Below are 12,375 nucleotides of genomic sequence, written 5' to 3'. Positions count from 1 at the left end.
GAAATTTTCACAGTGGATACACAGAGTAAGGGAAATACAATGTGATTAATTTCAGTGACATTGAATCTCAGGCACTGCTCTAACAGTGAAAATAAACTCACTAAATCCTCATGACATTATGAACTAAGTATTATTGGCCTCATCCTCATTTTACAGAGCAGAAAATGGGAAAAGGAGATAAACTTATTTTTTTTAAGGCCAAAAGATAATCATTTGAGCTTGAGTTTGAAGCCAGGTAGGCTGACCTGAGCCCATTTCCTTAGCCCACGCTATAACCCCTATGCTATCGTGTGCTGCTTAATTGGCTCACTGGTCTCTAAAAGATTTCCAAATCAATCTTTGATTAAATTCAGTTTTAGATAACAAATCAAGTTAAACCCATAAAACATTATGTTACACTGTACTATAAAGTTGAAGCACTTTTTCTTTAATTTCTCTTTCTGCTTATCAGAACAATCACTGGCTAAACATTGAACATAATCAAAACTGGTGAATAAAATTATTTTAAATCTTTCTCCACACCTAGGTATTAACGGAGTAAAACACTAATATCACGAGTCCACTAAAAAGTCAGAAAAGTTTCTGAATCTTAGAATCTACAAAATGTATGTAAAATCTTTTTTATTTTGTTTGAGTATCCCAGAAACTGGAGAGTCAAGGAAAAAAATATTAATATCTGTTCATTTGATGCTGATGAACACTGCTTCACAAATCTCATGCGCTGGTGTGATCACACGGAGAGTAAGAGCAACTGCTGGCAATGAGAAATGGATGGAAATGGAGAGAACAGCGGCTGCACTGGAGGAGGTGCAACTATTCAATCCAAAAACACTCACTGAAGCCTTGGAGTGTCTTTGTCCCATTTTCCAACGCTTAAGATGGATATTGTCTTAGCAGCTTAAAACTCTCCAAAATTAAAAATCTGGTGAGATGAAATCCCAAAGATTAATGAGATTAGTTAATCCCATTAATTAATAGGAAAGCATGTAAATTCTTTTCCACCTCAGGGTACGTTTTTGTTTCGCCATTTAAAAAAAAAAGTGTTTAAAAATATCCCACATCTGCGCTGAGACGACAACTCCCTAGAAAATGTATAGCTGTGGAAATGGAGCTAAGGACTTTCCATGTTGAGAATGACCAAGAATAATATCATCCTCACTCAAGCCCATATGCATCACTGCTGCTGCTCAAATGGACAGAAGCCACTGAGATGGAATGAGTTTACCCAGAACTCAGCAAAAGGCCGTATCACTCATGCTTTGTGGTTACAGAAAAGTTATCCATTATGGAACAGTATAACACTAGTCTCAAGGACATAGTATAACTTTTTAAAATAAAATAATAATATCCTACAGTTTACCAAGTGCTTTTACATTCAATATTATATTTGAAAAGCTATTAGGGAGGCAGAGAGAAGTATTGTTCCCATTTCACAGATAACACGGAGGCTAACTTTCCAAGATCACACAGCTGTGGAAAACAATTTAACACAGTGCTTGACAGAGTATACTTAGAGTCAAAGAGCTAGGTTCACATTCTGCCTACACTACATCCTAGCTGTGTGGCACTGGGAAAGTTATTTAGTCATTTAACTTTTCCCTTCTGTGAAATTGTTGTAAGAATGACATTTAACACTACAGCATAAAATAAGTGCTTTACACTAAATTCTAAGTAATCTCTCAAGCTGTCGCAGAGGCAAATGAAGGGAGTAAATGATGTATGTTTTTGTTAACAGCCAATGTAATGCGATAAAAAGAGATGCTAACTAACAAGAAAATGTTTGCAAGCTTTATTCAGCTAAAAGAAGTATACCAGAGCAATTCTTGGTTTGGCCTACTGATTACTTAATTCTTTGAGGCATAAAGGAATGAATAAGGTGCACTCTTTCCCTGAATACAATTCTCACTAGCAAAAAAGAACCAGGGCATTGGAAGAGGAAGATTCCTTTCGAGTTAACAACATAGTGATGTCATTCCTTAATCAGTACACAAGAGGTTACTCATCATTAGGTACATAGCCTACATGACAGAAAGATGGGTTTTGAACACCCTGATTATATAGGGTTTGATTTTCAAATAAAAGGTGACTCACTGAGATTAAAAAGTACTTAAAGATGCCAGGCACAGTGGCTCACGCCTGTAATCCTAGCACTTTGGGAGGCCAAGGCGAGCAGATTGCCGAAGCACAGGAGTTCAAGACCAGCCTGGACAACGCGGTGAAACCCCATTTCTACTAAAATACAAAAAATTAGCCGGGCTTGGAGGTGTGCGCCTGTAGTCCCAGCTGCTCGGGAGGCTGAGACAGAATTGCTTGAACCTGGGAGGTGGAGAGGCGGAGGTTGCAGTGAGCCAAGATCACACTACTGCATTCCAGCCTGGGAGACAGAGTGAGACTCCATCTCCAAAAAAAAAAAAGTACTTAAAGACATGATTTAACCACACAATCACAACTCTTTCCCAAGGAAAAGAATAAGATACTTTCAAAGACTAGCATGGCTATCAAAGGAGCCTTGTGACAATTCAGCTTTTCTAAGGGTTTGGATAAAATATGAAAAGGATAACATAACATGGCAAAAGCAAATTTTATTAATCAAAATGTTAGCAAATAATATGAATGACTCAAAGGAAAAGAGAAGGTACGATTAGCAAAGGAGCTAGTAATGTCAGAAGAAGAATATAATTTAAAAAGGAAACACCCAAAAGTAGAAATGAATTAAGGTTCCAAAAAGAGAAGATCCTCTTGTGCAAATGAAGTAATGGCTTTATCAAGCTAAGTAACTCAGGTATGGAAAAGAGGTGACATAAGGGAAGCAAGGATACCAAGCCAGAAGGAGAATAGCCAAGGAATTATGAGTAAGAGCTCTGCATCAGACAGATCTGGATTTGTATCTTGGATGTACAAACAGAGTTCTCTCTCCTAGATAGTTTGGACATTCAACACCTGATTGTGGGGTACAAATCACCTATCCTAGCTGTATGGGCTGCAGCATGTTATTTCTCTTTGATTCAGTCTACTCATCTGCAAATGAGAAGAATGAGAGTAATAACCACATGGGCTTGTTTTGGAAGGATGAATAAATCTTTAAATTCAATGTTTTTGGGGGTTTTGTGGGACACTGTTTCAGAGCATGGAAAAAAAATAAGGAAAATAAATTATTTTATGAAGCAAGCAAAACTTGATAGTAAAACTTAATAGCAATTATACAAAAGGAAAACAATGGATAAATCATTTTTGTGGATATGGATGTAAATCCTAGACAGATATTAGACACAACAGCTGAAAAAATGAAATTATGATCTGGGGTATGACTTATGAGAAAAATGCTAATTCTCCCCAACTCTTTCTACAAAGTTAATATAATTGTAAAAACATCAAAAGGAATATTTTTAAACTTGGGAGCTGATCTGAAAGTTCACATGGAAGAACAAACAAGCAAGATATTCATAAGAACAAAATCCACAAAGGAAGATCACTAGGTAAGAATGGCATGGAACACTGCAAATACTAAAATGCGTATTATACATTTGATATTCTTAAATAGCTAGCAATAAGACAGCAGCATATAGATGCTAATTAATAAACAATGAATTAATGGTACAAAAGAGAAAGTCAAAAACAAACTCAAATATACATGTATCTTATTTTATGACAATGAAAATATGTCAAAACATGAATTGTGTTGGAACAGATAGAAAAACTAAAATTGGATTCATATCACATTTGTTCTAGGATAAATTTCATACAGATCAAAAATTTAACTGGATAGATAATTAATCAATAATAAATTAGAAGAATTTCAGATAAAATACTTTCATAATGTCAATACCATCATAATGACACAAATCTCATAACCATAGAAGCCTCTGATACATCGTGACCTTGAACAAGCAAACCCTGCCAACAAAACAAATCCTAGAGGTCAAAAACCAACACAAGCAAACTTACGCAACAATAAAAATGGGTAAAAATATTTGCAAAAATATTTCCTACCATAAAACTCTTATAAATGAATAGTTAATAGATGAGAAGAGCAAAACATAGAAAGTGGCTAAAAGACAGGACTAGTGAGCTTGAAGACATGAAATATATTCAATGGTGTCTTCATATAAAAGGAATGCTCAGCTACACTGAAACACCTTTTTATTTTTGCTATTTGACTGATAAATACCAAAACTTGAAAATATCATTGGCAATTATTTTACAACAGGCGTGTGTGTACATTTCTGGTGAGCATGTCAACATGCACCACCTCTCGGGAGGACAATCAGGCAATAAATCCACCACAGAAAAAATAGCCATGTCCTTGACTAAGCCATTCCATTTCTAGAAAATTATCCTGCATTTAAGTTGTAGTATATTCATTGTAGTATATTTTGAAATAATGAAAATAAATTAGAATTTCAATTGATATGGTCTAAATTTCCATTTATAATGAACTAGTTAAATAATAATTTACATTCACATGATGGATATTTTACTGTAATGTCTAAAATAGATAGCTGTAAAAAACATCAAAGCTATTTACATACCAATATGTAATGACTTGAGAGAAAGGTTGTTGAATGAAGAAAAGCACAGAATAAGGAATACAGAATATCCATGGGTGTGGTCTAAACTTCCACAGATATGAAGCTGGTTAAAAAAATATGATATATCCATACCATACCACGAAATATTACCGATGTGTATGTAATGAACTCAAGAGATATGCTAATTGAAGTAAAATGTATTTGTTTTTAAAAAAGAAGCATGATAAGATTACCTAAACATGTTTGTGTGTATAGATAATACCTTTTGAATAATATACAGGAAACAGGTGGCATGTATGAATTCTTCCAAGGAGAGCTGAGTGGCTGACAGACCAAGTAAAAGTGAGACGTTTTACACCATGTTTTTTGTTTCTTTTGAACCTTGAAATTTTGTTTCTTTTGAACTTTGAACTAATGAACTGCTTACTGAAAAATTTAAAATTACTGGCTTTATTATTGAATAAATGTAATAAATAATCTATTGACATTTAAAACAATTAAATGAGATACTACAGGTTAAGCACTTGGCATAGTGCCTGGCATTTAATAAATAATAAATGTTAGCCATTATTGTTAATTTGCATTTAATATGAAGTATGAATCTGAGAACATAATTGGATTTCATGATAAGGGGCTGCAGATATAATAGATTCTGTGACATACTGAATACAAACTGCCATGTGGGCTTAATGAGGCATGGCACACGGTAATGGAAAGATAATTAATTTGGGAACAAAGCAGACCAGGTTTGTACTCCAGGGTGGACAGTTAATATATGCTTGACTTTGAGGAAGTTATTTACCTTCATTAGCCTTAGGTGGTGGTTGTGTTTTTGGGGTTTGCTTTTTTTTTTTTTAGTCAATGTAAAATAGGGATAATAACACCTTGTCATATAGGGAATGTGAAAACTACGTACAACTTATGTAAAGTGCCTAGCATTTTCTGTGACATAAAAGGAACTTGATTCATGGTAACTTCTTTTAAAATTCTAAAAATATTAAAAGTATTTCCCTGATGCAGAAATTAAGATGTAATATCAAATATAAGGGCAACTATCTTATGTTTTAAAATAATGGAAACAAACATATACAAATGTATTAGGGAAATTTTTGATATTCTCCAGATGTGAAATTAGGTTAATCTGAACCAGAAACAAAGCAAAGTATTATTTATCTAACTGCTCCCCATTCTGGAGAATCCTGGAGTGCTACCCAGAAATGAAACGAATGCGTATCAGTCACATGGAATGAGAAATATTCCATGATATAGGTTATAATTTCCAATCATCTTTGGAAATATTTTCTTAATACCTCTATGGTCAGAACTCCGTTGACAAAAAAAACATACAAAAGACCATTGAGTACATATACTCATTGATTAGGCCTTTTTAAAAATTAGAGTATACTGTTTTGAAAAAGTTTACCAGAGCTCATGTTGTGTTGGTCAAAAAAACTTACAAATACAAATTTAATTCCTAATAGTATTTAAATTTTATCTCCTCTAAGCAAGACAAAACCATTGATATCAAATAATAATGATAATAATAGAGTTTCTGCATATGGCTCTTGAGTAACGGCCTTGAGAGAGACTGGAGGAGCTGCCTTCTGACCAAGGAACAGATAGACAGCATACCAAAAGGTCTGAGCTTGGATCTCTGACAGAAGCTACTGTAGTTAGCATCATCCACCCTTCCCAAATCTTAAACTATTACTTTCACTTATTTACAGGAGAAGCCCAGGCTTGGTGGGGGTGAGGTTGGCGATCAGAAGGACTTGTTTTCTGAGCACCAGTCATAACCCTGCTGATTAAAACAGAATCTCATCAAAACAGTATGCAGTCAAGAAACCAGCCACAATCAGTTAAACCAAGAAGATGATGAACGAGACCTCTAATTGGCTCAATCCTCATTATATGCTCATAATAATGCATTAGCATGCTAAAAGACGTTCCCACCAGTGCCATGAAGGTTTACAGATGCCATGGTAATGTCCAGAAGTTACCTTATATGATCTAAAAGGGAAGAAACCCTCAGTTCCGGGAACTCCTGCCCGTTTTCTAGAAAATTCATCAATAATCCACCCCTTATTTAGCATATAATTAAGGAGTAGCTATAAATAGAGCTAGTCAGCAATCCACAATTGCTACTCTGCCTAGGAAGTAGCCCTGCTCTGTCTGTGGAGTAACCATTTTCCTTTGTCTGTTGCTCTAATAAGTTTGATTTGCTTTCACTTTACTGCTGTCTTGCTCTTAAATTCTTTTCTGGGTGAAGCCAGGAATGGGCTGAGGCCCAATTTTGGGATTCACCTGCATCAGGAGGAAGAGGGGAGAAGGGTGTCCAGGAGAACACTTAACAAAATATCTGTTGCAATCACATCAATTCGAAACAAATGCCTGTACTACCTAAGTGTTCAGCCTTGAAAACTGTATGAGATACACAGTAGCCCTTTTCAGAACAACCACAGCCCCTCAGCCAGTTCCCATGAGTGCTGACAGATTTACATCTCAACCACTGAAAGATTTGGCTCTTCAGACTCAGGGTCCCCCTAAAACCAGAGGACTCCCTCAGCAGACAGCAGGCACAGCCCAATCCAGAAGTGCGGTGAATTTAAGGATGCCTGGGGGAAACCTTCAACCAGTGGGGTCTGGGTACTGAGAAGGGATGTGAGGGGTAAATGCCCCAAGTATCCATCTTTGAGGGGATAATTATGAGGCAAGTTCTACATGGTTTCCTGAATGGATGAACACCAAAGGTGATGAGCTCAATAATGCAGACTGGATTGGCTTTTCCTCCTTTCCTGTCTTATTTCCCCATTTTAACATTGGCTTCCTGGGACCCACTTCATAAATATCTACCCATGTTCAGGTCTTTGCCTTGCATTCTGCTTTCTGGAGAGTTCAAATAAAGACTAGATTGATTTGGACTATAAAAAACAAAAGCAATAAGTGGTATTTTCTTATTTCCTTTCCTATTACTGTCAACTGTAAAGCATAGTGGTTTTTTTAAGTACTTGGTTTTTAGTATTCAATTTGAGCAGATCATATTACAGAAAAATGAAATAGGGAGGTTTGATGTTAAGAGTCGATATTTGACTCTTCACATGTGCACAGAACTTACCAAGTCTTAGTATATGAGCCTTGGAAATTTTTATGGAGGAATAACTGCAAATAGAGGGGTTTATGTACCAAAGACGCCACTATACTATTTTTGGCAGATAAACCTCTTTCACTCAATGAATGACCCCTATTCTTGTCCACAGGACAATATTAATTTTTTTTTTGCTCTGGGCAGGAAGTATAAAACCAATAATCCTTTTCAAACAGATCCCTTCCTACCCTCTTCCTACTCTGGACCCTAGAATGTACCAGCACAACCAAATATACAACATATTAAATAAAAAGTAAGTTCGTTCATTGCTGTCTGAGATAACACTAAATTTCATTGTCAATATCACCTTTAAAAGGATCAAATACAACCAGGCATATTTATAGAGAAAACGAGAAGAATATGGGCTTGTATGTCACATCATGTAAGAATTAAGAAATTGAGAATATTTATCTTACAGAAGGTAAGTCTCAAATGAACATAGCAGTCTTTTCAAAAGAATCATACCTGTTCTGAAGAGCATTAGAGGAAGAATCAGAACCAAATACATGAGTTATAAGAAAAATAACCTGAGCGCAGTAGAAGTGAGAACTTCTGAGAACCAAAGCATTTCAAATGTGGAATAAGTGGTCAGTGGATCTATGGAGATCCTTATAAATGAGAATGTTCAAGCAAAAGCTAGGTGACTAGCAATCGGCAATAAAATTACAGAAGACAGACAGGCCTGAGATTGGAATAGTGGTTTAAATAGATTTTAAATTCTCTTCCAACTTGCAGAGTCTATGATCTGAAACTAGTTGACTAAATTATTAGTTAACTAAAATCTGTTAATTTGCTAAGTCATCAATTACACGTTACTGTACCTTTACAACACAAAGAACACCTTCATTAGTTTCTTTGTCTGTGCTGATTTTGAAATGTCCGTTTTCATTTCCCTTTAAAATGGTAAAATTGACTCTCCAATTGGCAGTATTAATTAAATCTTTATCTTCTACAGGTATTCGTAAGATTTCCACATTGAATGCATTTTCCTCTACAAATGCCTCATACTGAAACAGAAAGAAGTCATCGAAAATTGAAATTTTACTTTATAGACAACTTTTACAGAAAAAAATAAAATTTCTTCCATTCCAAAAATACTTTCCATTATAATTTTATATAGATTATTTTAAAACTATGAATCATAAACACTATTGTTTCATTAAGGGTTATCTTGTAAATAAAAGAAGTTTCATTACAAATGAAGACTGATGTTACGGTCCTTTAACAGAAGAGAGATAATAAGAGCACTAATATGAATAAATAAAATAAATTTACATATCATTTGTTTAAACTTTAATTTTATTCATAAAATATATATACTTCAAAGTATGATACTTTATGAAGTATTAATTTTATTAATTCAGTTTAAATAAAAAATGACAGCAGATAAGACAGAGGCAGATTTTGATATTATATACTTACAGCATTTTGTCTGAAAGTGGGTGCATTATCATTTGAATCTGTTACTGTTATGATACAAGTTGATGTGCCTATCAATCCAAAAAACTGGCCATCCATATCTTGTACTTTCATTATCAATGAGTACTTGTCTACAACCTGGAAACAAAGCAAATATTTAACTAGTCTTGAAAAATTTTTGTTAGATTTATGAGTGAAACCTCAATTGCACTCACTCACTCACATGCACACACATCTGTGTGTGTCTGTGCTTTCCATATTTGCACAGACTCTAGGAATGTGGTTGACAAGGATAAAACTGAAGAGGCAGGCAGAGATTAAATTATAAAGACCCGTACTCAGAAATAGTACTTGTGCCTTAAGTAACAGGTAATAGCGAAAAGGTTTTTGGAAGTCATAGGGGCAACACAAAATAAGAACATTTTAGTTTAGTTTAGTTTAGTTTTGTTTTGTTTTGAGACAGTCTCACACTGTCACCCAGCCTGGAGTACAATGGCTTGATCTCGGCTCACTGCAACCTCCGCCTCCTGAGTTCAAATGATTCTCCTGCCTCAGCCTCCCTAGTATTTAGGATTACAGGTGCCCACCAAAACGCCCCGCTAATTTTTTGTATTTTTGTAGAGTCGGGGTTTCACCATGTTGGCCAGGCTGGTCTCAAACTCTTGACCTCGTGATTCACCCTCCTCGGCCTCCCAAAGTGCTGGGATTACAGGCATGAGACACCACGCCCGGCCAGAACATTTGAGTGTTTAAAAAATATATTCTTAAGGAAGTTTTGGCATAATTTGGAGTAAGCTGAAAAATCTAAGCAATTAGTTGAAACTCCCCTGCAGCAATCATCTAAAACAGATGGCTTGGGCCAGCACAGTGGCTCACGCCTGTAATCCCAGCACTTTGGGAGGCCAACGTAGAAGGATCGCTTGAGGCCACGAATTTGACTCAGGCCTGGGCAATATAGCAATACCTCATCTCTACAAAAAAAAATAAAAGTTTAGCTGGGCACGGTGATGTGTGTCTGTACTCCCAAGCTACTTGAGAGGCTGAAGTGGATGGACCCTTGAGTGGGAGTTTGAGGTAACCGTGAGTTATGAACATGCCACAGCATTAAAGCCTGAGCGACAGAGCAAGATCTCTTCTCTAAACAACAAACAAATAAATAAATAGGGCAGGTATCCCATATCTGAGGCAGTAGCAATGAGGACAAAGAGAAAGGATGGCAGGAAAGTTACTTGGGAGTTAAAATGGAGTAGGACTTAACAGTAAATTCTACATACAAATCAAGACAGAAAGAAGGGATCGAAAATGATTTTCAGGTGTCCCATTTGGAGAGATGGGAAGACAGGGGCACCACCAAACAATATAGGAAATTCAGGAGAACAATTCTCCGAGGAAGTAAACACTACTGAGGTTGGCAAAGGGGTAGAAATACTGAGTTTTGTTTTGCGTATGTTGAATCTTATGTGCCAAAATGAAATCTAAGGAGTAAAGTCCAAAAGGCACCTGGATATATGGCCTCATATGTACCAAAGAGATCATGGCCAGAAATGTCTATCCAGAAGTCATCAGTATGTAGATGATGGTTGAAATTATGGCAGGAATCAGATTATTCAATTCAGGAGAGGTTGCAGATGAGAAGAGCCTAGGATATGAGGACCTACAGCATTTCTACCATGGAGGGAATAAGAAGACTATGCAAAGTCCATTAAAAAGGAAAGATCAGAGAAGCAGGAGGAAGACCAGAAATCTAAGGGAAGAGAGAGTTTCAACAGACAGGGACTTAAGGTTGCTGTTAGATTTGGCAATGAAATTTTGCAGATAGTGTGGTGATAGTGAATTGAAGTCATTAATTTGTGGTACAATCATCTTTGTGGCCTTCTTCTTTTATCTTACTATTCATTCTTTAGTCACGTTTTTATTCTTTTATTTTTCTTCATTTTTTGTTTCCTTCTATCTCTTCCCTCAGTCTTTATTTTACTTGAACTCCCTTCCACACTGAAAATCAATATTCTGGCCATGGCTCACGCCTGTAAATTCCAACACTTTGGGAGGCTGAGGCAGGCTTATTGCTTGAGCACAGGAGTCTAGACCAGCATGGGCAGCATGGCAAAATCCTGTCTCCACAAACAATAAAAAAATAAGCCAAGCATGGTGGTGTGTCCTGTAATCCCAGCTACACAGGAGGCTGAGGTGGGAGGATTGTTTGAGCCCAGGAGGTAGAGATTGCAGTGCACCATGATTGTGCCATTGCACTTCAGCCTGGGCAACAAAGCGAGACCCCTCTCAAAAAAAAAAAAAAATACAAACAGAGAAAGGAAACCAATATTCCCAACTTAAAACGCTATTCCCATATGCTTTAAGAATCCCTGATATTCTGTTTATCTTCCTCTAAATTCATTTTTTTTAATCTCCCATGATTTTTACTTCTCATGTTGTTCCCCTCAACGCTCCATGGTTATTGCCCACAAAATCCTCATAGATTTTTTCTTCATCAGGAAAGTAGCAGACATGGGTTTAATCCTAAAACTGTATCTTACAAGTTGTAGATCCCTAAATTTAATTTTTCTAAACTTCATTTTAAAAAATGTGATGACTAAAATCTGTTAACTTGCAAAGTTTCAATTATTCACTTGATTACCACATCATCTCTACATACTCCACAGACACAAAAGCACATTTGGATTTTCTCCTTAAAACTTTCCCACTTCTTATTATCCTTATGTATTTTATCTATAACATAAAATGCTCCAGCCCCATAAAAAATAAAAAGAACGATAATTAAAACATTCGTACTACTTCTCAGGGATTCCCACCATCCCTTCCTGTTTCTTTGCCATCAAACCCCGTTGATTTCTTCCTTATGTTCTCCAGTGATATTGACTCTTCTGTATAAGGTATTCTAGTTGTAGTGAGAAACATTGAACTATTCCAATAAAGCTATTTTGTGCATATAAAATTGATTCATCTGCCTTGGTCAATAATGCATGATTGCTGACAAAATAGAACAATAAAAACTAAAGATAAGATTCAGTGCAATAATCTGACTTGAGTAAGTCCATCAAGGTTTCTGTCACATTTTTCCTTTATCGATTGGATATAACACCTATCTAGTCAAACAAAAATATTCTAAAGGGCAAATAAAAGTATGCATTAAGAAGTTCAATATATAAAGTGCTAGATACATGACAATATGCTATTACTATCATCCAAAAAAGTGTTACGTATTTTAATAATCTGTCAATTTTATTTCAACTAATCTTTTCCCACTAAATATATATATTTATA

The 12,375-nt window shown here is 35.8% G+C and overlaps 1 protein-coding gene across 1 annotated transcript in view; it reads right to left on the bottom strand.

Moving 5' to 3' along the window:
* The window catches only part of DSC3 (desmocollin 3), a 49,001-nt gene that overhangs the window by 15,087 nt on the left and 21,539 nt on the right, over nt 1–12,375 (bottom strand). Inside the window, exons 8-9 of the mRNA XM_017858057.1 lie at nt 9,097–9,231; nt 8,496–8,681 (exon numbers count right to left, since the gene is read on the bottom strand). Coding sequence (XP_017713546.1) covers nt 8,496–8,681; nt 9,097–9,231 — 321 coding nt within the window. The remainder of the gene's footprint in view (nt 1–8,495; nt 8,682–9,096; nt 9,232–12,375) is intronic.

Source organism: Rhinopithecus bieti, unplaced genomic scaffold (assembly GCF_001698545.2).
Source record: "Rhinopithecus bieti isolate Rb0 unplaced genomic scaffold, ASM169854v2 scaffold_44774, whole genome shotgun sequence".
NCBI lineage: Eukaryota > Metazoa > Chordata > Mammalia > Primates > Cercopithecidae > Rhinopithecus > Rhinopithecus bieti.
This window is presented reverse-complemented; position numbering and strand designations above follow the sequence as displayed.